Here is a 25,113-nt window from a genome sequence, read left to right as displayed (position 1 = left end):
ATATGTTCATCAACCTAATCTCAGTCTGTTTGTTTGAGGCCGTTCATGTTAAAAATATAAAGACTTGAATTTTAATGTCACATTATTGACTCAACGTGCACTAGTTCATTTGTCCCACTGTGAATCTGTCTCTGCAGACTGAGGAATAAAAAACATAAAACACACTTGTCGTCTTTTTTAATGAACAAACTGAAAGACAATAACTATATTCTATATATTAATGGTGATGACATTGAACTGCAGGCTGAGCTTCAGATCAGTCCGAAGGTCCAGACACACCCTGGAACAGGAAACACAAGGTTTCTAATATTTTAATTTCTAATGTTTGAGAGAACAGAGGAAAAGAAGATGAAGAGATAATAACTGTGGGAATCAAACACACGGAGCAGGTGGAGGTTGTGTTAAACAACTGTATTTGTCTTAAAGAAGGAACGTGTGTGAGATGATGCTGGACTCACATTCAGCAGCAGAGATCTGGTTTAATGGGCCTGGACTGAGCTCCTGTCAGCACACAACTACATATAAGTGGTTTTATAACAGAACATCGATACCTGATCTGATGTTCATCATCAGGAAACATGCAGGACTCACTGGAGGTGACACAATATTTAAACTGACAGAAATCAACGACCCTCCATTTGCAGGACGGTGGTTCATCTTGTTCTCTGCTGAGCTCTGTCCTGCATGTTCCTGTGTCTCGCTCTCGCTGTGAACGTTTGTATGAGTGCCGGTGGGCCTCAGACTGGGATTGAACTGATGCCCCTCTGGTTAGTGGCCGACCCGCTCTCTCTCCTCAGCCACATGTTTCTAAATGGAGTTGTAGCGGAGGCTGAACAGTGAAGATCAGAGGTGGAGAGTCCTCTGTGTTGTTGAGTTGTTTTTAGCTCAGATGATCTCTTGTTGTGTTGTGTGTGTGTCTGTCTCTGTGCAGCCTGATTGTTGTCACTCATTTGGTTTAATTGTTTTTTTTCGCTCCCTATTCTAAAATGTCCTCACTCCGTAAGGTCTTTACTTCAAATGGTCCTCACTAAGATAGAAGTACACACACACACACACACACACCCCCCCTCCGGTGAACCCACACATTCTTTAGAGCACACTTCATTGACGCAGTGATTCAGAGCAGCTCATGGCCAAATAAGACGAAAACCACTCAGCCTGCTCTCAGCGTTCACGGCACGAGACTGATGCTGGATTTACAGAGTCACAGGGAACTCTGAACAACAAGTTCATTCCTCAATCATTTTCAAGAGTTTTCATTCTGGAACCAGGTGGACCAGCAACAAGATGAATCCCAAACCATTCAATTAGAATTATTTAAAAGAGCGAAGGAACTACAATCCCATAATCCATTGTGGATGATCCTTTCAAATGATTTCCTGCTTCTCCTTGAATGGAACCTTGTTTCTTTTCCTCATCCGATCGTAGCCGACTTGATTTTCAAGGTTGTGATAAACGTTTCCAAAGAAACTGTGAGCTCCAGCAATCAGACACGTCCCTATTACACCTGAGGATTGTGGGTAGTGTTGTTCTTGACATCGTGAATAAAACATGATGAATAAAACACGGATGGATTATACAGGAGGATAAAACGTTGTTTCTCTGTGTTGTAGCTTGAGTCGACCTCGGCTGGTTAAAATATTACGGTTGAAAATGAAAACCTCAGAAAATGAATTTTACCTCCAGAACCACGATGTTGAGATCTTTAGGATATATTATATATTATATATAGGAGATACTTCAGAACAAACCTGAGGTCTCGTGTATGAAGACTGTTCACAGAGCCTCTGGAAGCAGCTTCAGTTATTTCATCATATTTAAACTGGGAGAAGTTATGATTGACAGCTGAGACTAGGAAACAAGGAGAGTGTATATATATATATATATATATTTATATATATATATATATATATATATATATATATATATATATATATATATATTTATATATATATACAGAACCTACATATACAGACGAAATAAAAAAATAAGAGTACATTATAACACACACACACACACAGGACGGAATGAACTTCCTGTGTCAACAACAACATCAAGTCAAACTCTGAAACCTTCACAATAAAAGCATGAAAATTAATCAGTCTTTATATACAGTCAGTGATCGTCTTTATATACAGTCAGTGATGGTCTTTATATACAGTCAGTGATGGTCTTTATATACAGTCAGTGATGGTCTTTATATACAGTCAGTGTCTTTATATACAGTCAGTGATCGTCTTTATATACAGTCAGTGTCTTTATATACAGTCAGTGTCTTTATATACAGTCAGTGTCTTTATATACAGTCAGTGATGGTCTTTATATACAGTCAGTGATCATCTTTATATACAGTCAGTGATCATCTTTATATACAGTCAGTGATCATCTTTATATACAGTCAGTGATGGTCTTTATATACAGTCAGTGATGGTCTTTATATACAGTCAGTGTCTTTATATACAGTCAGTGATGGTCTTTATATACAGTCAGTGATCGTCTTTATATACAGTCAGTGATCATCTTTATATACAGTCAGTGATGGTCTTTATATACAGTCAGTGATCATCTTTATATACAGTCAGTGATCATCTTTATATACAGTCAGTGATGGTCTTTATATACAGTCAGTGATCGTCTTTATATACAGTCAGTGATGGTCTTTATATACAGTCAGTGATCATCTTTATATACAGTCAGTGATCATCTTTATATACAGTCAGTGATGGTCTTTATATACAGTCAGTGATCATCTTTATATACAGTCAGTGATCATCTTTATATACAGTCAGTGATGGTCTTTATATACAGTCAGTGATCGTCTTTATATACAGTCAGTGATCATCTTTATATACAGTCAGTGATCGTCTTTATATACAGTCAGTGATCAACTTTATATACAGTCAGTGTCTTTATATACAGTCAGTGATCGTCTTTATATACAGTCAGTGATGGTCTTTATATACAGTCAGTGATCGTCTTTATATACAGTCAGTGATCATCTTTATATACAGTCAGTGATCATCTTTATATACAGTCAGTGATGGTCTTTATATACAGTCAGTGATCGTCTTTATATACAGTCAGTGATGGTCTTTATATACAGTCAGTGATCGTCTTTATATACAGTCAGTGATGGTCTTTATATACAGTCAGTGATCATCTTTATATACAGTCAGTGATGGTCTTTATATACAGTCAGTGATCATCTTTATATACAGTCAGTGATCATCTTTATATACAGTCAGTGATCGTCTTTATATACAGTCAGTGATCATCTTTATATACAGTCAGTGATGGTCTTTATATACAGTCAGTGATCATCTTTATATACAGTCAGTGATCATCTTTATATACAGTCAGTGATGGTCTTTATATACAGTCAGTGATCGTCTTTATATACAGTCAGTGATCGTCTTTATATACAGTCAGTGATCAACTTTATATACAGTCAGTGTCTTTATATACAGTCAGTGATCGTCTTTATATACAGTCAGTGTCTTTATATACAGTCAGTGATCATCTTTATATACAGTCAGTGATCATCTTTATATACTGGTCATCTTGAAACTACTCGTCCATCAAAGCAGACTTTTATTTTAAAAAGGTATGAACCGGATGTGTGATGTCTCCTCCTCTCCTGTCTCCTCCTCTCCTCGCCTCCTCCCCTCACCTCCTCTCCGGTTCTCCTCAGACTCCAGCAGCCGGACTGAGCTCCGCTCTCTGCGGCCTCTGTGTTCGCTGTGTCTCGGGTATCGAACACTTTACATGACGACGTGTTGTGTGTGTGACTCTGGAGGAGAGTTTCTAACAGGACGACATTTTAAACTAGGTCGAAGTGGGGACGCTAGCTAGCTACCTAACTAGCTACCTAACTAACTAACTAACTAGCTAACTAACTAGCTAGCTAGCTAACTAGCTAACCAGTGACCGGAGCCTGTGGTCATGGCGGGAGGACCCTCAGCTCTCGCTCTGCTCGTCCTCGTCTGTGTTCGGTTCCCCAGCTCCGGCTCCTTCAACCTGGACGTGGACAAACCCTTCGTGTTCTCCGGCCCCGAGAGAAGCTACTTCGGCTTCTCAGTGGACTTCTTCAAGCCCCGGAGCAACCTGAGGTAACACTGGAGAGGAGGAGAAGGAGGAGGAGGAAGAGGAGGGTGATGAGGAAGAGAAGGAGGAGGGTGATGAGGAAGAGGAGGGTGATGATAGTGATGAGGAAGAGGAGGGTGATGATAGTGATGAGGAAGAGGAGGGTGATGATAGTGATGAGGAAGAGAAGGAGGAGGTGGAGGGTGATAGTGATGAGGAAGAGAAGGAGGAGGGTGATGAGGAAGAGGAGGGTGATGATAGTGATGAGGAAGAGAAGGAGGAGGTGGAGGGTGATAGTGATGAGGAAGAGAAGGAGGAGGGTGATGAGGAAGAGGAGGGTGATGATAGTGATGAGGAAGAGAAGGAGGAGGTGGAGGGTGATAGTGATGAGGAAGAGAAGGAGGAGGTGGAGGGTGATAGTGATGAGGAAGAGGAGGGTGATGATAGTGATGAGGAAGAGGAGGGTGGTGATAGTGATGAGGAAGAGAAGGAGGAGGTGGAGGGTGATAGTGATGAGGAAGAGGAGGGTGATGAGGAGGTGGAGGGTGATAGTGATGAGGAAGAGGAGGGTGATGATAGTGATGAGGAAGAGGAGGGTGGTGATAGTGATGAGGAAGAGGAGGGTGATAGTGATGAGGAAGAGGAGGGTGATGATAGTGATGAGGAGGAGGGTGATAGTGATGAGGAAGAGGAGGGTGATGATAGTGATGAGGAAGAGGAGGGTGGTGATAGTGATGAGGAAGAGGAGGGTGGTGATAGTGATGAGGAAGAGGAGGGTGATGATAGTGATGAGGAAGAGAAGGAGGAGGTGGTGAGGAGGAGGAGGAGGGTGATAGTGATGAGGAAGAGGAGGGTGATAGTGATGAGGAGGAGGAGGGTGGTGATAGTGATGAGGAGGAGGTCGGTGGTGATAGTGATGAGGAGGAGGAGGAGGGTGATAGTGATGAGGAAGAGGAGGGTGGAGGTGGTGAGGAGGAGGAAGAGGAGGGTGATAGTGATGAGGAAGAGGAGGGTGATAGTGATGAGGAGGAGGAGGGTGGTGATAGTGATGAGGAGGAGGAGGGTGGTGATAGTGATGAGGAGGAGGTCGGTGGTGATAGTGATGAGGAGGAGGAGGGTGGTGATAGTGATGAGGAGGAGGAGGGTGGTGATAGTGATGAGGAGGAGGAGGGTGGTGATAGTGATGAGGAGGAGGAGGGTGGTGATAGTGATGAGGAGGAGGAGGAGGGTGGTGATAGTGATGAGGAGGAGGAGTGGGATCATGGTGGTGATGAGGATGAAGATGTTCAGCTGAAAAGTAACAGTGTAATTGTTTCCTCATCTCTTTAATCAAGTAGAACTTTGAGGTACTTGTACTTGACTGGAGTATTTCTCTCTGTGTACTTGATTGGATGTGTTTGATCTCGTCAGTACTGAGCAGCACGAACTGTTCAGGTGGAAGCAGCAGCTCGATGAAACCGTTGGTTGAGGGACGTGAAACCGAAAGTTTCCTCTGTACTGGATGGTACTGTGTTACTGAGCCACATGAAGTATAATAATACTTCAGCACACATGTTTTTATACTGTGTGCTGATCAGTCACTGCCTCGTTTCTGTCGTTTCCCTGTTTGAGTTTCCGGCTGCGTTGTTCCAGAGATAAGAAAAGAGGAAACACATTTTCTTTTCTCATGTTTTTGTTCCTCCCTGATTCTGGCTCCACCTGAGACATCTGAACTTTAAACACTGTGATCGGACTCATCACTCTGGTTTGTTCAAAGATTTAAAGCCTTTATTCTTTATTCTAACTATTATAAAAGAGTGAAGTTTCATGTTGAAGTGAAAAGACGTGTCTCTGTTTGATTTGACATCAGCTGATATGTTAATTATTTCAACAGCTTGTGCTAATGCTAATGCTAATGGTTGTTTTAATAAGTAAACCTGAATCCTCGTCCATCGCACTGGATACACACATTGTCACGTCAGCTCTATGACAGATCTCTTTGTCTAACAGTGTTAATATGTCGTAGAAGGTGTCTTTTCTGAGTGTTCTTGTCCTGTGAAGGGTAATCACATGACTTCCTGTCCCCACAGGTCAGAGGTTCTGATTGGAGCCCCTCGGGCCAACACAACGGCCTCCAGCAGCGTCGTGGAGAGAGGAGCGGTGTACAGCTGCCCCTGGAAAGGCTCTGCAGCCTGCCAGGAGATGCCGTTTGACAGCTCAGGTATGAAAAAGTCCTGATTTATCTTTCACATCAGCTCAGGTTTGATGACGTGCTCAGACTAGAACAGCTCTGACTCATGAAGAGGGGGGCCAAAACCAACCCTCACTCCAAAGCCTCATTGAAAACAACCTGCAGGTTTTCTTCAGAGTTTAATCCTCAGAAGTGTCTGAAGCACATTGAGACGAAGAAAACATCTGATAGCCTCAACATTTGGAATCAGTGTCTTCTTAGTTGGTTTTCAATGTTTTCTATGTATCTGTTCACATTATCTTGTAAAATGTGGCCAGTATCCACTGATGGAGTCTGATGTGACCTGTGTGCTGATGACAACAACACGTCACAGGCGGCACGTCGTGTGCAGAGGTTGCTGTGTGAACGTAGTCTTGGTCATCAGGAACATCGTCTGGGTCTGAATCTTCTTTGTTGTTTTCATCTATGAAACTAGGCTGTAATCTGCTTCAATATCAGCCCCCCCACTCAGATGAAGGCTGAGAGCGCCATCAAACAAACTACATCTCCCATGGTGCACTGTGGCTGTTCTATAAGTATTTCAGCAAATCATGATGCGTTTCTTCAATCTTGAAAGTGATGACAACTTATAAATCGCACACACACAGTAATTGAAGTGCAGCAAGTAAAGATTCAGTCCAGAAGCTGAAGTAAAGACCTGTTTATTCAAAGTTCAGTCCAGCTCCACTTTAATGAACACGCTTGTTGTCCTGAAGGACAATGTCAAACTGTGATGAGTCCTGTTTAATCAAAGTCGATCTAAATCTCACTTAATTCAACACCTAACTTTACTGCGAAGCCGATAAGTTGAACGGTTCTTGAGACGTTAGTTCCACAGACAGACGCACAGTTCTCTGGAATTAGTAGATAGATGACACCTACTCTTAAAAAGGGCTGCGTTATGAAAGCTGTGGCTTATGTCTTTCCTCTGAAGCTTTGGCTGCAGTGTTTCACCAGAGCAGAAGACGAGTGTTGAAATAAAACCTTTCGAACACCGTCCACACCCAGTGAGACACTGATAAACCAGCAGTGACTGGCTTTGTTTACACCTGAAGGTCCATGTTTCTGCTCATTCTGTGAAGTCTTTCACTGACGCTGCTGCTCTGCACTTTATATTATATATGACACTTTTCTTTATTTATAGCAGAGCTTTTACTATGACAAGAAAACCTCATGCAACAGATGTCAACAGCTGGTCTGAGAGCAGTTGTGGTTGTACGGTGACGCTGCTGTTTATCTTTATGACTGTTTTTTAAAGGCTGGACACATCTGACCTCATCTGTCCATAAACATGTGAACTGTATGAGGGTTTTGTACAGACTGCCTGACCGCCTCTGTCTTTGTACACTCAATTCATTTGTTAGAATCAAGATCTGCTGGTTCACATCTCCTGCTGTGGGACGTTTTAACTGAGAGACACTTATTCAGACTCTTGTTTCTTGTCAGACAGGAAACAGACGGAAACTATGAAAATATCAGGAAACATACAAAAATAAAAAATGCGGTTGGTACTTCAGCTGATGAGAGGCCCCCTCCGATGTTGCAAATCTCCAGTGAAACAGACAGAAGTTTGATTCCTCATATTGATGTGAGTCTAGTAGACGGACCAACTGTGGTGGATGTTTATTAGTTGTATGCAGCAGACTGTGTGTGAGAGTTTCTTCCTGTCAAGACTTTGTGTTTAGATCACGTTTGTGAGAGTCTCCAAGAACTGAAATGTTTTCATGTCCCCAGAAGTTACCTGATAAAACCGATGAACCCCTGAACTCTGCAGGAGACATGTTCCTCCCGTGTTGAAGTTGGTATTTTCACTTCAGCTAAAAGGTTCTTTAAGTCAATGAACCACAATAAATAATAAAGGACTGACCTTCTGTTATAAATTAAAAAATACTAAAATCTAAAATATGTTTCCATCAATAGAAACATAAAACATGTTGATCCTTAAGATCTTAAATATAGAAACAAGAAACTAACATCTCCTGCCATTCAGTTTTTTAAACATGTTTTTCACAGCATGTAATGAAAAGTAATGACTTCGTAACAAGCTACAACATGATGAGGTAGAAGACAGAGTCCTGGACTTTCTGCTGCAAAAAGAATTCAAGTTTCATTTCTTACAGTTTTCATCTAAGATTGATTTAAACAGGATCATGAGAACAAGTGAGGGACGTCCATTAAACAATAAAAACCATGATTATCTTCAGTCTGAGTGAGCGAAGCATAGGAATAACAGATAATCTGCACACACACAGAACACAGGACACATTCCTGAATGTGTCCAGACATGAGCCTCGTTATTAGCGTTGACGTGGTCTTTTACTGGAAGAGAAAGAAAGTTCCCATTAGTTTCTCCTCTAAAGCAGCCGTGTAGTGTGTATGAGGATCCTGTCTCCACCTCGGAACACTGGACATGTTCCTGACAGGTTGCTCACATGTTCCTCACATGATCTGCAGGTTCTGTATGTGAAAACAAATGTCTGAGTCAGTGTCTCTGGAACTTTTCCTGCAGCCTCCTAGTGAATTATTTGGTGTGTGTGTGTGTGTGTGTGTGTGTGTGTGTGTGTGTGTTCCCACCACAATAGAGACCTTTGTTATTGATTTGACCTGCTTGATCGCTGGATAAAGCTTTACAGGTCCGAAAAACAGAATTAACTGGAATGTTAGTGTGTGGGTGTGAGTGTGTGGGTGTGAGTGTGTGGGTGTGTGGGTGTGAGTGTGTGGGTGTGAGTGTATGCGCGTGCGTGTGTGTGACTCAGTACTTGTTGTTCCGGTGGTTTTTCGTACAGAAGGTGACTCGTCTGCTCATGGAGCTGTTTTTTAATTTGAAGGAGTATTTTGCAGCAGGAAGTGAGAGGAACACAGATTCAAGTTGTTGAGACAATCAGTCTAATAAATAATATATTTATATATCACAACAAACTGTCTTCACGTCTTCGTCTGTGTCTTCTACGTGTGTCTCGGCACTTTGTCACCAGAGACACTGGTTTGTGTTTCTTCATGTTTGTGTCACGTGCTCATCACCCCCCCACTCCCTCCCGGTGAATCAGTGGAGGACGCTCTGCTGTGTATGTTTGTATTGTGTTTCATAAAGTGTAGAGTGTAGTAACCTTGTGTCACAACACGGAACCATCCGATTGTAGCCAACATGGTTTTTGTGGTTATGGTAAACAGTTTCCATGGTAACAGCAAGCTCCACCAGTCAGATACTTCTCTGCTACACTTGAGGATTGTGGGTAGTGAAGTACTTTTCCTTGACATCATGAATAAAACTAAATAAGAAAATATCATAGAGACTTGTGGCTTCTACAGGAGAATATCATTGTGGTGAGTCTCACTCAGATAGTTGAAGTATTATGGCAGATAATTAACATCTCTGTTCATAAATTGAATTTTACTCCCAGAAGCCCAAGGTTCAGCTCCGTCCTCCTCGTGTGTGGCTGACTCATACTATCACAGATTCAGGATCAAATATTCGTCTGTGAAGCTGGATTTTCCCTCATGAGGGGAAACTCCCAAACACATCCTCAGACCATGTGACTCTTATTCTATTTAATTCTGTCTTTCAATGTCTCTCTCTGTAGATTTTCATGTATTTAGTTTGGTTCTATCCTCAGTTTGATTCTTTATATCTCTAATCAAACTACTTAACTCTACTGTTGCTTGTTCGTCGGTTGAGATTTTAAAATTATTTTTCAATGTGACTCTTCACCACACACGGTCTGTTTCTATGACACATATACAGGACGGGGTTTACAGGATGGTCTGTTGTTTACTGTGGTCTGGAACTGCTTCAGCAAGATGGATTTAACTAAAGTACATTTACTCAAGTACTAAAAACACATTAGTAACTCATACATATAACTGTAGGGACAACAAACCAGTCTCCTCTACCTGAGGTATGTCTCAGATGGGCCCGTGAGCCTCTGAGTAACTCACAACACGATACGAGGTTCATGGATCGTGATGATGACGTTCTCTGATGTCACCGATGGTAACGAGACTCTCGCTCTTTGCAGATGACAGGCTGACCAAAGACGGGGCTCAGATGGAGTTTAAATCCAAGCAGTGGTTCGGTGCCTCGGTCCGATCCGATGGAGAGCACATCCTGGTAAGAAACTTCTTCAATAATTCAAACGAAGGAAGCCACGGAAGACTTTTCAACTATGGCAGAACCTTTTGAGGAGGACACTTTAATGGGTTTTTTTCTACTTTATTCCAGTGTGTTTTTCAGAGCAGGCCTTGTTGATTTTATGTTCAGATTTTAAAACACTTTCATCCAACACCCTGTTCTCACACTCCAATATGCCCTGTCTGTGCTTAGATTTCCTGCGCTCCAGTTTCAGCTCTCCTCCTCACAATGCTTCTGTGCGCACATTAGACATCTGCTGTTTCCCTGCAGAAACCTGGAGCTCAGAGGGGTGTGGGTATTTATTGAATGTGTGTGTGTGTGTTTTCCAGGCCTGTGCTCCTCTGTACCAGTGGTCGACCTTCGGAGTCTCTGAGCGGGAGCCTGTGGGAACGTGTTACCTGAAGAAAGGAGGAACGGTGGTCGAGTATTCGCCCTGCAGATCAGGTTCCTTCCTCTCCTCTGTTTGTCCTCATCGTCTGTCTCTGTTCATGTGAACACATGTCCGAGGTGTTTTACTGCTCCCTGTAGTTGAAACTGTCACCTGTATCAGTCAGTCAAAACACCAGAGGTCAGCAGAAACAAGAGTCAATATCCCGTTTCCACAAAGGCAGATCAGAGCCGGTGCCTGAGGTCGATGGTTAGAGAGTGACGCCAACACTTTGCTGGTCTAGAACCAAGAACCACTTAGGTCATGGCCTGGTTTATCGTAACCTCAAACCAAATTTTTGTCTCTAGCAGTTGGGAAAAAAATGAATCATCTCACCTGCTGGGGAAATTTGAGTTTGGACATGAAGTTGAAGCAGAAACACAAAGATTCGATGTTGTTGTTGTGTTCTTTACACTTGAACGTTGACAGGTCTTCACTGAATATCTGTAATAATGATCATCCATCTGATTCTCTTTCTTATTTATCATCAAATGTGTAAAATCTCTGTCCAGATGCCAACTCACCAGAGCGGCAGGGCTTCTGCCAGGCCGGCTTCAGCGTTGACTTCCTGAAGGTCGGTATCCAGGACGAATCAGAACACATCAGCTTTAGTCTGCTCATCTCCTCCACCAGGGAGGTTTCAGTTTGTGTTAGGTTGTTAGTTTGCAGGAAGTGTTCTCACATCAGCTGACTCTTTACTGAGGGGCCAGAGAGTGTCCTCACTCAGACATTTGCGTTCTGACATAGCCCCCCCCCCCCCCCCCCCCCCGGACATTTTCTGGAACTTCTCCTGTGAAAACAGATATAAAAATGTCCTTCTGTTCTTTTGTGATTCCAGAAGAACAACAGAGTGGTGGTGGGAGGACCTGGCAGCTTCTACTGGCAGGGTGAGGTTTACACTTTTCTGGACCGTGCTCAGAGGCACTTTTCAGATTCCTTCAGTGTCACACTGATTGTGTGCGTGTGCGTGGGTGTGTGCGTGTGTGTGGGTGTGTGTGTGCGTTAAACGAATACAAGAGCAACATTAAGGCTGAGCTAACAGTACAGTCTGCATCACCCGCCTTCAGAGTTTAATGGGCAGGTGAGGCTTGTGTGTGTCAGCAGTGTGTTGTAAGCTGTGTTTGTGTACTGTCTGACATGAGAGGGTGTGACACAGTTTAGTGAGTAGGTCACGTACATTTTCTCTCTCCCTCTTTGCCTGGGGTGTGTGAGCTAATTATTGTTTCCTGTCGGGTCAACACTCACAATTACACAACCACACACACACACACACAGAGCTCTGTTCCTGATTAGACAGCCGTTAACTCTGTGGCTCCTTTAATTACAAGTTGTGTGTGTTTTTCTGAAGTTCATTGTCTCGTAAACAAACTTGTATAAAATCCTATCTTCTGCTTCCTGTGTTCTTACATTCTGTTATGTTGGCATCTGTTCTCTGTGATATCTCTTTGTTCTCTGGTGTTCATTGTTCTCTTCTCTCCATCTTCTCCTCTGTCCTGGTTCTGTTTTTCTTCTCCTCATTTCTCTCCTTGTTTTTGTGTTTTTTCCTTCTTCCCTCAACATAACAACTGGATAGATTTCCAGTGGAACTGGTGGAAAGATGTTTTAATGGGTCCGAGAATAAATCAATGTTGGTGTGGATCTGGATCAGGAGGCAGATGCAGGATTTCTTTAAACACAAGTAGTAGTGTACTAATTGTTCTCAGAGAATAATTTCGTCGATCTGGATGAAATAAATCGACATGTGTAGAGGACTGATATTGAATTTAATGGAGCCGTTAGTGGAGGACATTTTGATTTTGGTCTCTTCCTGTTCTTCTTTGGTCTCATTCTTTCCCCTCACACTCTCTTCTGTTCTTCTGCTCTCCTCTGTTCTCTCCAATTTATTTTCTTGTTCTTTTCAGGTCAGCTGATTTCCGATGACGTCTCTGAGATTTTTACCCGGTTTGACAAAAGCTTCATCATACAGTATGGAAACACCCTCACCACCAAGTCAGCCGGGGCTCAGTACGACGACAGTTACCTTGGTAACCATGCACTCACATCTTTCATTCGTTATCTACGTTGACCATTAGAATCCGTAGGAACATGTATAATACTCACTGAACATTTACAGAAGTGAAGCTGTAGAAAATAAGGTAAAACTGTTTGATATATTTCCTGTAACTGTCTGTGTGGGTTTGAACGTTAATGTGTCGGGAAAAGCTTCTGAGAAGTGTCAGAGAGGACATTAGGAGTGTGTTCATTTAGATTCAGTTCAGTTCAACATGACAAGATTTTCTTTGGGGTTTTTTAAAGTAAGTTTGGGTTTAATTTCAGAATCAATGATGTTAAATGTTGTAAAAATCTAAACATAATTAAGACGACAGTCGTTACATCTGACACGTCTGTCTGTGTCCACCAGGTTACTCTCTGACAGTCGGAGACTTCAATGACGATGGAAAGGAAGGTAAGGCCGGAGATGAGTGTTTTAAAGCAATGTTATGTAACTGTCACTGAGGGACAGCGCCCCCTGCAGCCACACATGGGGATTAACTGTGTTGGTCTCTGTGTCTGAGGAAGTGGTTTTTCACGTATAGAAAAACAAGGTGTCTCGATGTGTTGAGCTCTGACTCCTCCCACTGAACTGAAACACAACTGAAGGTTGGATATTACCCATGATCCTCTGCTTCCTGACCCAGCAGAGCTGCTGCTGTAACTAATCCAACGAACTGTTCAGAGTTCTTCATGTTTTAAAGTTTCTGCTGAACATTGGAGATAAACTCTGGTTGTTAAGAACTGATCTCAGCTCAGCTTCACTCTTCACCTGAAGCTGATGGAGACTCTCAGTCACTTGTTCTCTCAGGAGATGAACCCACTCAGCAGAGAGAGAGAACAGACGCTCAGGGAGCGAAGGAGGAAAGAAGTTTTCCACCTCTGCATTTGTTTTCTGTTTTAAATCTTCCATGTGAACACAGACCAATGCTGTGGGGCTGCAACTTTGATTCATCAATTAACTAAATTGAATAATCAAACCAAACCATGACTGTCTGTCCTCTTTCCTGTAGACTATGTGACCGGGGTACCTCGGGGAGAAAAGGCACTGGGTTATGTAAGTGTTTAAAACACACACACACACACACACACACACACACACACACACACACAAACAGCTCTCTATAGTTGTGAGGACACTTATTGACATAATGCATTCCCTAACCTTAACCTTAACCATCACAAATAAATGTTTGACTCTAACTGAAACCTAATTCTATCCCTTAAAACAAGTCTTTACCCTCAAACAGTCCATTGAAAGGGGGTCAGAAAGTGAGGACCGGCCAAAATGTCCCAACAATGATGTTGTAGAACCAAAACCGGCCTCATAACTACAGAAAGACATGCACGCTCACACACGTATGTGCTCTGTAGATACACGCATGAATACTGACTCTGCTGCTTTCAGACATTCACCAAACGTCCGACATGTCCAGACACTATTTTACACAGTTCATGTCTGAAACTGTTTGTGGTGATAATTCACTGCTATGGTGAACAAGCTGCGATGTCATTGGTCAGATGCTGACGGTGGCAGGGACAGGAGAACATGTACAGCTGGACTGAAACAGGTTTATGTTTCAGGTGAACATCTTCAACGGCCGCAACATGGAGTCCATGGTCAACTTAACAGGAACACAGGTGAGCTGCAGGACTCACATCTGCCACAGGCCGACGTCAGCAGCTCTGATCTAGACATTGTGTTTTTAATTATTTTAACGATGGGACGTGTGGGTGCGTTACGCTGCTGCCCTCTGGAGGATCATTGGTCCATTTTCGTGACCTGGACACTTGAGTAGAGTCTTGAAATAAGTTTCCAGTGGTCAGTGTTTTTATGCATGTTATTTCATATACATTTGCAGTAAATGATGAAGTTCTTCTTCAGTTTGCTGTTTGTCCATGATGCCAACTATCACTGTTATCAGTTTCCTGTCCCCCTACATATATAATCCTTTTATAAATATGATGTGGTTTGATGCTTTGTCATGTAGTGACAGTGAAACTTAGAAATAACTGGGCTCCTCCTCTCCTCTGTCTTGTAGATGGCTGCTTACTTCGGACATTCAGTCGCTGCGACTGATGTTAATAATGACGGGTAAGTCTTTGTACAGTGAGTTGCACAGTAAAAGTACTTCATGTAATTAGAGTTTCACAGTAAAAGTACACCAGCTCATCGCAACACGCTGTGTTAACGACACATGTGTGGGCCAGCTGTAGCATAGTCACGGTCCCGCGTCATGAAACACGACCTTGCTCTGAAGGAAATGACGCTGATCTTCCTTCATGTCTGTCGCTCAGTTTGGTCGACCTGTTTGTTGGAGCTCCTCTCTTCATGGACAGAGGCCCAGATGGAAAACTCAGGGAGGTGGGACAGGTAAGGAAACACACATTTGGCATTTTCCTGCTTCACAATAAAAGACTCAAATAAACAGCAATTTGAATATTGATGAATTGTCAATTCATGTGTGTGTGTGTGTGTGTCCACCAGGTGTCTGTTTACCTGGGGCGAGGTGGATTTTCCTTCCAACCACCTCAGATGCTGACGGGGTCAGATATCTACGGCAGATACGGCTCTGCCATCGTAGCACTGGGAGACCTGAACATGGACGGATACAACGGTAATAGATGCCACCACACACACACACACACACACACACACACACACACACACACACACACACACACACACACACACACACACACATACACCAGACTCTGAGCTCGATGGTTCCTGACACCCGTGTCTCTCTCCAGATGTGGCCATCTCTGCTCCTTATGGAGGCCCTGATCACAATGGCTTGGTCTACATCCACAATGGCCGCCTTCAGGGGCCCGACCCGTCACCTTCCCAGGTAAGTCCAACATCTGAACCAGATTTGACTTTTACTCACATGAGGGCTGTAGCTCAAGCAACACAACTGTGGAAAGAAGATATTCATGCTCCCCAGAGGATAAATCCATGAAGCCTTCTGACTGTTTATTCTTTGCTTTATCTTCTGGCGCCACCATCGGGTCACATTTGTATTTGTCCAACACTTTTGTTAAAGACTACCTTTATACATTTTTCACAGAGGTGCCTGTAAACAAAGGATATCACTGTATCCTGCTGTCGCGTCACAATGTGAAAAAAACGATATCCCCTCAGTGACCATTCAGTAGAAGTTCGTTCTTCATCATGTCACATGATCGGGACTTTGTCTTCGTCTTCAAGAACCAAACCTCCAAATGACAACATGTGTTCTGTCTCCTCTCTCAGGTCCTGCAGGGAAAATGGGCGTCCAGCTACATGCCTGCTAGCTTTGGATACTCCATGACTGGAAACACTGACATAGACGAGAATGGATATCCAGGTATGCACACACACACACACACACACACACACACACACACCCACACACACACCCACACACACACACTGAGAGGCCCAGCAGGAATGAAATGAACATCTGTGTCTTTTTCTTTCAGATTTAATAGTGGGAGTGTTTGGAGCAGACAAAGCTGTTTTATACAGGTAATCAAAACTCTGTGTGTGTGTGTGTGTGTGTGTGTGTGTGTGTGAGCGCACCCCTGCTGTGTGTGTGATGCTGCTGATGGATTCTCAGGAGTTTAATGAGCGAGACCACCTCTGATTTCAAAGAACTGCTGCTGTCGTTCATTTATCTCCCACTGACTGTGGATTCATTTAACGTATATAAGCTGCTGACGTTTTCATCCTGTTGTGTTACATGCAGTGACTTTAAAAGAACTGTGTGTGTGTGTCTGTGTGTGTTTTCATTGGTTCATCAGAGCCCGTCCTGTGATCAGTGTGAACGCCACATTGGACATTACACCTCAGATCATCAACCCAGAGGAGAAGACCTGCACACTTCCTGGAAGCAGCACGCTCGTGTCCTGGTGAGTTTTCACCAGTTTTACCTCGAACCAATCAGAGAGATGTTGATGAAACGCCACTGTGGCGTCCTCTCGAAGTGACATTGACTCGCACAATGTCCCAAACCACCGGAGCGTGTTTCACCTTATTTGAACACCTGATAGAAATCAGCAGTTTTGCTGTTACTGTGTGTGTTTTGCAGTTTTAAGGTGAAGTACTGTTTGAAGGCCAGCGGCCGTGGAGCTCCAGCTACTCTCAGTGAGTAAAACGCCAGAGATGCTTCAGTTACCTGCTCATTATCATCCCCATCCTCCCTTCATCCCAGTTTCTGTCCTGATCCTCACTTCCAGACTTTCAAGTAGACCTCATGTTGGATCGTCTGAAGCAGAAGGAGGCGACAAAGCGCGTGCTCTTCCTGCACAGTCGGACCTTTCAGTACTCCAAGAACATGACGGTGTCCAACGGCAATGGCCCGGCCTGCGAGGAGCAGTCCGTCTTCCTCAGGGTGAAGAACAACACAGATGAGACAAACTCAGAACGCAGACTAATGGAAATAGCTTTTAGAGATGGGAGCAAAATAAATGATAGATACAGTGTTGAATAAATAGAGTTGTTGTTAAATATACACAAACATATCTCCATGTTATCTTCAGTCGCTTTCAGCTTTATTATCTAATAGAGGACTTCTTCTCCTATTTATCTCAACGTCTTTGTCTCTCAGGACGATCGTGAGTTTCGAGATAAGATCACTCCCATCTCTGTGGCAATGGAGTACAATCTGGACTACCAGCAGGCGGCGGACAGCACCGGGCTGCTGCCCATCCTCGACATGGCGGCCCCTTCCAACGTCACCAAGCAGGTAACACCGGCGTGTGAGAGTGGTCTTCTGTGTGTTCCGCTGTTGTTTCTGTCTTTTTTCTGTCTTTCTCTCTCTCCTCTGATTCTTCCTTTCTTCCTTCCAGGCTCACATCCTGTTGGACTGCGGAGAGGACAACATCTGTAAACCAGACCTGAAGTTGTCAGTGAAGAGGTGGGGCTCTCTTTTCATTCCTTCTGTCCGCAGCGTTTTAGCTCACTGATTTCGCTTGCGGTCATTTAGTTGTTTAATGTGTTGCCATTGCAGCGACCGTGAGCAGATCTACATTGGCGATGACAACGCACTGACTCTGGAGGTCAGTGCTGAGAATCAGGGAGAGGGCGCCTACGAGGCCGAGCTCCACGTCTACCCTCCGCAGCAGGCCGACTTCACCGGGGTCGTCCGCAGTCAGGTACTGTCCCTTTATACTTTACATTGTGAAAACACACGAGTGTGGAGCATGTGGTCGACTGAGAGCAGCGCTGAACAGTTTCCTGTCCATCGTCTCTGTCCACATCAAATAAACACACTGCTGCGACCTCAGACTTCCAGTGGTCGATGGGAAGCAGCACCTGACCAGGACGTCGCAGGAGTAAACCTCCACCCCTGGAGGAAGCTCACCCTATATATGTTTACGTCCACATTGTCGTTGATGAGGTGTGAGAGCCAGGAAGCAGTTAACTCAAACCAAACACTGACACCGAGCACACAGCTGTGTGGTGCTCAGATGAATGTGTTGTGAAACATTGAGATGGTGACAGTTGTGTGTTTTATTCACAGACCCTCTCCAGGCTGTCCTGTGCTTACAAGAAGGAAAACCAGACCAAGATGGTGGTGTGTGACCTGGGCAACCCCATGAAGGGAGGAACCAAGGTCAGTGACCACATTACTGTACCAGTGGGCGTGCTCATGATGCATTCTGGGTGTTTGAGGTTCCACTCCGAAGCTGTTGTGGGGACTGGTGGAGCAGATGTTAGTTGAAAATAAACTCAATTATCAGGGAGAACAAATGAATGTGTGTGTAGTGTTTCCTTCTGTCCTGAATGTTTCTGATATATAACCACAGACGGCTCCTCCACACAACTCCTCTGTCTCCTTCTGCTTTCTGAATGGTCCTTTGCTGTCTCTTCTTTTCCTGTGATTGACCAGGTGCTGGCAGAGTTGAAGTTCAGTGTGCACCAACTGTCGGAGGAGGACACGTCTGTCAGGTTTGACCTCCAGATAGTCAGGTACGGTCCTGTCAGTGTCTGTCTTTGTCCAGCACTCATTGTATCAGAGGATCAGAACCTGAACGAGCATAATGACATAATGTGACTTCTACATCGTGAGGAAGACATCTTCTCCTGAAATGATCCAGTGATCAGAGAGTGAGCAGAAGTTCATGTAGAATCATGAGGTCTTTAAGCTTCATCAGTATCACAGTGATCCAGTACGTTTTCTGTACATCACTGAGCTCACCACAAACAGGAGATCACAGTCAATTCAGCTGCTTTTATTTTGAAAGAAAACAAGCCGATCACAGTCAATTCAGCAGCTTTTATTTTGAAGGAACAGGAGCTGATCACAGTTGACGTTTCACCATCACTGTTCCTCCTTCAGAGGATTTTCTGTCACTAAGCAACCAACTGCAGAGGAGACAATTGACTTCCTGTTTACATCACATGACCATTGTACGTGAACGGTCATGTGATAGATTATTTCTGATCCAGACTGAAAACAGATCAGTGGTTGTTGTCTGGGTGAAATCCAGAAACAGAAAATGTTTGTGTCCATGGAATCATCTAAGTGATGGTTGTTAACTTGTTGTGATAGTGACGCGCTGGTTGACTACGTGCTCAGCTGAACGGACGTGTGAGCGTCAGGACTGAAGAGAGCTGAGTGTGTGAGCAGCTTGTAAACAGCAGGAAGCAGCAGTCTGTCTCTACAGTTCTCTGTGTTTGTATTTCTGTGGGACAGAGCGGGGGGGCGGTAGAAGTATGTTAATGATAGGTTTCAGTCTGAGTCACACAGAGTCCTCCGCTCTGTGTTAGTGAAAGTCTGTTCTTTAAACTTTGAGCGTATTAACCCAGAACTACGACGACTAATCTGTAACAGCATTTGAATCATAGCTCAGTGAAATCTGAACACACACGCACATTAAACTCAATTTCAAATCCAGTGTGACGTCCACTTCCTGAGGATATCCTCAGTCAAGTGTTGCTGCATGTGAGGGGACTAAAATCAAACGTCTGCATGTGTCTCTAACGGGAGCTCTGTCTTTCTTAACTGAATCTGAAGCAGCGACTTTTTAATTTAAAGCTCTGCACTGTATAAAATACGTTTCCACCCGGCGGCTGCTTCGAACATCGCAGCGACAGGAACTAACATCCATCTGTTAAAGGAATCTGTATCTGTCACATGCATGTTTTTTATGTGTTTCATTGTTGTTCAGTTTTTTATTTTGTAGCGATGATTAAAGATGTGTGTGTTTCTTCTTCAGCTCGAACCAGTTCAACAACATCAGCCCTCGAATCTCCACTGTCACTAAGCTGGCTGTCCTCGCCAAAGTGTCCATCAGAGGGTAAAACACGGTCATGGGACAATTAGAGCAGTCACTCACCTGGAGGAGTTTGTGTTTTTCACGTGTGTGTGTGTGTGTGTGTGTGTGTGGTCCTCCCAGGTCGTCGTCCCCTAGTCAGGTGCTACTTCCCATTGCAAACTGGAAACCTAAGGACCCTCCTGTGCTTGAAGACGACATTGGACCACAGATATTACACGTCTATGAGGTAACACACTGTGTGTATGTGTGTATATGTACACTCGGTACACTTTGCTACAACTAATGTGGTCGTTTATATCATTGAGTGTTAGCGAGCTAATGTCAACTGTAACTGTAAATAAAGAAAATGACTCGTCTCCTCTTCCTCCACAAAGTAAGTTCAAATATCTCAGATACCAACGCTGCCATCTTGTGGTGATGACATCGTTAGCAGCAGTGATAATGGAGCCAAGCTGGGGTATCTAAGTCCCGCCCATGCTCACAATCCTGAGTGTAGTGTCAGCTGTCAATCACGCCTACCTCTGTTTTATATCATTAAATAACTAATGGAAACCAAACTGATGAGAAACTTCAGAGAGATGAGCTGAAGTGACAGAAACATCTGTGACAAACTTTTATTTAACGTCTACAATCCAGATGTTTTGGCTTCACTTTTTATTCACAGCGTTCACAGTCTCAGTCGTGTTTGTTGGTTGTTGGTTCACTTTAACTTTACTGAACCCTCAGCTCTTGAACAGTGGACCCAGCACCATCAGTAAGGCGGGTCTGGAGGTCCAGTGGCCGTACCACTTCAGGAACGGCTCTCTGCTCTACATCACATCATACAAGACGGACGGACCCATCAACTGCACCACCGACATACAGATCAACCCGCTAAACGTGTCGGTGAGAAACACTCGCACTACATACGTGCACGTGTTGGTGATCATGCACACACAACCTGCTGCAGTGCCGTTAGAAACACAGGAACTGGTCCAGCGACATGTGGGGAAGATTCATCTCAATGTTCTGTTCACTGGTTCTGTTCAACGGCCAAGATCCAAAGAATGTGAACTAAAGTTTTCATCAAACAACTGATTGAAACCAAACTTCTTTTCAACTTCTTCTTCAAACAAAAATATATATTTTGTTTGTGTGTCAGAACCCGTTGACCTCACAGAAGAACACCAGCGGGATCCCGCCCAGAGAGAGAGAGACAGAGGGACGAAACAGAAACCATGTTCGTAAGAGAGACGTGGAGTCAAGAGACTCACAGAACGACCTGCAGACACTGGTACGCACACACACGCACACACACGTACACAGACACACATACATACACTGACACACATACATACACTGACACACATACATACACTGACACACATACATACATACACTCTCAAGACTTTTAACTATACAGTTATTTCATTATAATTCAATTAATTAACTATTTAAATGTGTGTGTGTGTATGTGTGTGTCTCTGTATGTGTGTGTCTCTCTGTGTTTGTGTCTGTGTGTGTGTGTGTCTCTGTGTGTATGTGTGTGTCTCTCTGTGTGTGTGTCTCTGTGTGTGTATGTGTGTGTCTCTGTGTGTGTGTGTGTATGTGTGTGTCTCTCTGTGTGTCTCTCTGTGTGTGTCTCTGTGTGTGTGTGTGTCTCTGTGTGTGTCTCTGTATGTGTGTGTGTCTCTCTGTGTGTGTCTCTCTGTGTTTGTGTCTCTGTGTGTGTGTGTGTATGTGTGTGTCTCTCGGTGTGTGTGTGTGGATGTGTGTGTCTCTCTGTGTGTGTCTCTGTGTGTGTGTGTGTCTCTGTGTGTGTCTCTGTGTGTGTCTCTGTATGTGTGTGTGTCTCTCTGTGTGTGTCTCTCTGTGTGTGTGTCTCTGTGTGTGTGTGTAGGACTGCGCCACAGCTCAGTGTTTGCGTCTCAGATGTCAGGTGGGTCGTCTGGAGAGGAAGAAGTACGCCATCCTGTCCATTTACTCCAGACTGGCTGTCAACAACTTCCTCAGGGTGAAGAAACAACAAAACTCTCACATTTCTTGGAAAAGTTAATTTGCACAGTTTGTTTCCTGAAAACAACAAATCAGGAGAGTTTTCTGTTTGAATGTAAATGAGCTGAACTGTGTCTGCTGCAGATGAAGCTGCAGATGAAGCTGCAGATGAAGCTGCAGATGAAGCTGCTCAGATCCTCAGTCTGTTTGTTTGTCTGAAGAACGTCTGTCAGACATGTTGTTTTTCTTTTCAGACTGAGAATCAGAATCATTCGTACGAGGTTCGAGCTACAGCTTCATTCAGTGTCATCGAGATGCCGTACAAGAACCTGGTGTCAGAGCTGCCGTCCAACAGCACCACTGTGAGACACACACACACACACACACACACACACACACACAGCACCTGGAGGGTTTGAGTCTGCCCAGGTAACGTAGTGTGTCTGCAGGTGACCGTGTCCGTGATGTGGGTGGCAGACCCTCCTCAGTCCGTCCCAGGATGGGTGGTGGCTCTGGCTGTGCTGGCAGGACTGCTGCTGCTGGCCCTGCTCATCTTCATCATGTACAAGGTGAGGAACACATGACGAGGATGAGGTTAACACATCTGTCCGTCTGTGGGATCGTCTGTTTATGTCTGGACAACCGGACTCGTCCATCCAGAGAGGAGAGTTAGTAGAGCTGTAACTTTATAATTCAAACATTCAGTCAAACAGAGAAGTTCTTATTAGAACTGGAAAGAGATGCTAGACCAGGTCTCTGTGGGACCAGGTCTCTGTGGGACAGAGACTCTGTGGGACAGAGACTCTGTGGGACCAGGACTCTGTGGGACAGAGACTCTGTGGGACCAGGTCTCTGTGGGACAGAGACTCTGTGGGACAGAGACTCTGTGGGACAGAGTCCAGTTCATCATGTGGCAGAAACTGTTTCTTACATTTATTTATTGAAGCAGAAGTTTGATTCTGTTCGACCCCCCCCCCCCACACACACACACTCAACATGTGACTGTGATCTTCTTCTTCTTCTCAGCTGGGTTTCTTTAAGAGAGTCCGCCCCCCCCAGGACGACTGCACTGAGAAGGAGCAGCTGCAGCCAGAGGAGAACGGAAACACTGACGCCTAGTGGTCAAACTCTGTAAATACTGGACAAAGGTCCAGAGAGAATCCGGGTAACAGGCTGTTGAGAGAATGTCACTGTATTTGCTGAGCGGTACTGGGTTCAGTTTCATAAGGTCTTTGTTTTTGTGTTTGTGCCAAATGTCCTGGTCACAGATGAACTCCTCTGAGCTCCAGAAATCTGGTTTGAAGTCCTTCGAGCTGCAGGCTCGCTTTTCTCTAAACACGTCTGATTGTTGACATCAGGACTAATTCTCTGCGAATCCAGTGAAAGTGTTGAAAATGCTTCTCTTACAAAGAGTTCATCTCCACCACGTTAACTGGTGACCAGCTGACAGGACCCGTGTTGGTCAGGAGATCGGAGGTCTTCATCTGCACCAGAGCTCGTGGCCTGGCCTGATATTTAATTTGCACTTTTTTTTTTCCACACTCAAAACGATGAATGAGCTGCTTGTGTTTGTTGTTGCCCTGAGAGTCCAGAGGTACTGATTCAGAACGAGAACTCTGACCCGACAACACTGGTTGGTCCTGAACTTCAGGGTCTAAAGACCTGGACTCAGACAGACTGAGAGAATCAGACTTTCAGTATTAATAATAATGAGAAACAATGATGATCAGAGAGCTTCGGTCTCAAGACTCTTTACTCTCCACTTATATTTGGTCCTTGAGTTTTTCACCTTCTTTGGTTTTTATACACGACAGTGATGATGAGTGATGATTGACAGGAGACGGCCCCGCCCATCTCAACACCCCCCTCCCCGATTTAAGAGGCTTTCCTGCTTTTTTAGTCCTAATGAAAAGTTCACATTTCTAAGATTTCAAGAACAAAACAAGACGTTTGAAGATCTAATCAGTTTTAAAGTTGATCCAAGGATCCCTCAGATTCATTTACACGTTAAATAATCGTTTATCGCTTCCCCCGTCCAAACACCATGACAACAGGAACTGAGGTGGGCGGGGTTTAACTAATAATTACTTACAGTTTCTAGTTTAGCTCTGATTTTTAAAATAATATTTTTCTAAAAATGCAGCTCTGCTCAGAACGACATGGACAGAAACAGCTCGTTATTTAACGTGTGTGTGTGTGTGTGTGTGTGTGAACGTATTAGAAAGAAAACAAACTTTGATATAACTTCACCCATATTGGGTTCAAATAATGAACTAATGTTTAAAGTTGATCATTTTGAAAATATCAGAATCAGAATCAGTCCACGGGAACATTTGTGTTTTCATCTGAACGTCTTTGTTTCAGCAGCAGAAAAAAACGAGTTATTAAAGTGAACTCCCAGAATTCCTCCAGAGACTGAACCCTGATAATAGAGTTTCACTTCCTGCCTTTTGAACTCTGAACGTCGTGTCTCTACTGGAGGAAAATCCATTTTTAGACGTTAGAAATTTGAGACTAACGAGCTTTGCAGAGATGTTTTATTGTGTTAGATGGAAACAAAGAGATTTATCTTGACTTCACTGATCAACCTGTGCATTTCTTTTTGTTCTGATGACGTCAACAGATTCTTCTTTTCCAATATTTTTCTGCCTTATTTGATTTTCGGGACTCGCTGCTCTGTGCATTTGTGTCCATGTGGTGGCGCTCTATCCACCCGTCTGTCAGGTGGACGTGACTGAATTGACTCTGTTGATTGGAGACGCAGCTGAATTCATTCTGAGTTTTTACTAAAGATTCAGCTTCAGGCTTTTGATCACTGATCTGTGACTTTGATCTGCGGGTTTCTCTTTGAACTCTTGTATTTAACTCCACCCTTCCTTTCTGCTGTGACAACATGTTTTTTGTTTATTGATTCTTTCACCTAGAAACTAAAATAACTTTGATACTGAGATGATTTCACCGTTAGAATGAAATAAACTGATTTGCTCACGTTTG

At 43.8% G+C, this 25,113-nt stretch overlaps 1 protein-coding gene across 2 annotated transcripts; it reads left to right on the top strand.

The window, feature by feature from the left end:
* Nucleotides 1-3,633: 3,633 nt before the first annotated feature.
* Nucleotides 3,634-25,113, top strand: itgav (integrin, alpha V). Of its 2 annotated transcripts, none has more exons than XM_069532684.1 (32): nucleotides 3,634-4,109; nucleotides 6,153-6,283; nucleotides 10,309-10,400; nucleotides 10,751-10,865; nucleotides 11,361-11,422; nucleotides 11,687-11,735; nucleotides 12,750-12,872; nucleotides 13,250-13,294; nucleotides 13,893-13,936; nucleotides 14,464-14,520; nucleotides 14,922-14,974; nucleotides 15,178-15,253; nucleotides 15,368-15,497; nucleotides 15,634-15,731; nucleotides 16,136-16,229; nucleotides 16,345-16,390; nucleotides 16,666-16,773; nucleotides 16,953-17,008; nucleotides 17,101-17,255; nucleotides 17,472-17,609; nucleotides 17,713-17,780; nucleotides 17,874-18,018; nucleotides 18,387-18,479; nucleotides 18,756-18,835; nucleotides 20,086-20,166; nucleotides 20,266-20,371; nucleotides 20,872-21,030; nucleotides 21,287-21,418; nucleotides 22,025-22,138; nucleotides 22,374-22,481; nucleotides 22,569-22,688; nucleotides 23,146-25,113. In XM_069532684.1, exons 1-32 carry the CDS (start codon nucleotides 3,943-3,945, stop codon nucleotides 23,236-23,238), a joined length of 3,138 nt encoding a protein of 1,045 aa, XP_069388785.1. In that variant the 5' UTR covers nucleotides 3,634-3,942; the 3' UTR covers nucleotides 23,239-25,113. The 2 variants fall into 2 exon arrangements, with proteins under 2 accessions (XP_069388785.1, XP_069388786.1); XM_069532685.1 differs by lacking the exon at nucleotides 3,634-4,109 and adding an exon at nucleotides 5,703-5,827.

This window comes from Paralichthys olivaceus, chromosome 10 (assembly GCF_024713975.1).
Source record: "Paralichthys olivaceus isolate ysfri-2021 chromosome 10, ASM2471397v2, whole genome shotgun sequence".
Classification (NCBI taxonomy): Eukaryota; Metazoa; Chordata; class Actinopteri; order Pleuronectiformes; family Paralichthyidae; genus Paralichthys; species Paralichthys olivaceus.
Note: the sequence above shows the minus strand (reverse complement) of the source record. Positions and strands in the feature narration are given on the sequence as shown.

Excerpts from the sequence above, each read along its gene's own strand:
- itgav (XM_069532684.1), top strand. The coding sequence starts at position 3,943 with ATGGCGGGAGGACCCTCAGCTCTCGCTCTGCTCGTCCTCGTCTGTGTT. Across the intron at positions 10,866-11,360 it reads GTATTCGCCCTGCAGATCAG|ATGCCAACTCACCAGAGCGG; the intron begins GTTCCTTCCTCT and ends ATCTCTGTCCAG. Across the intron at positions 20,167-20,265 it reads GCCAAAGTGTCCATCAGAGG|GTCGTCGTCCCCTAGTCAGG; the intron begins GTAAAACACGGT and ends TGGTCCTCCCAG.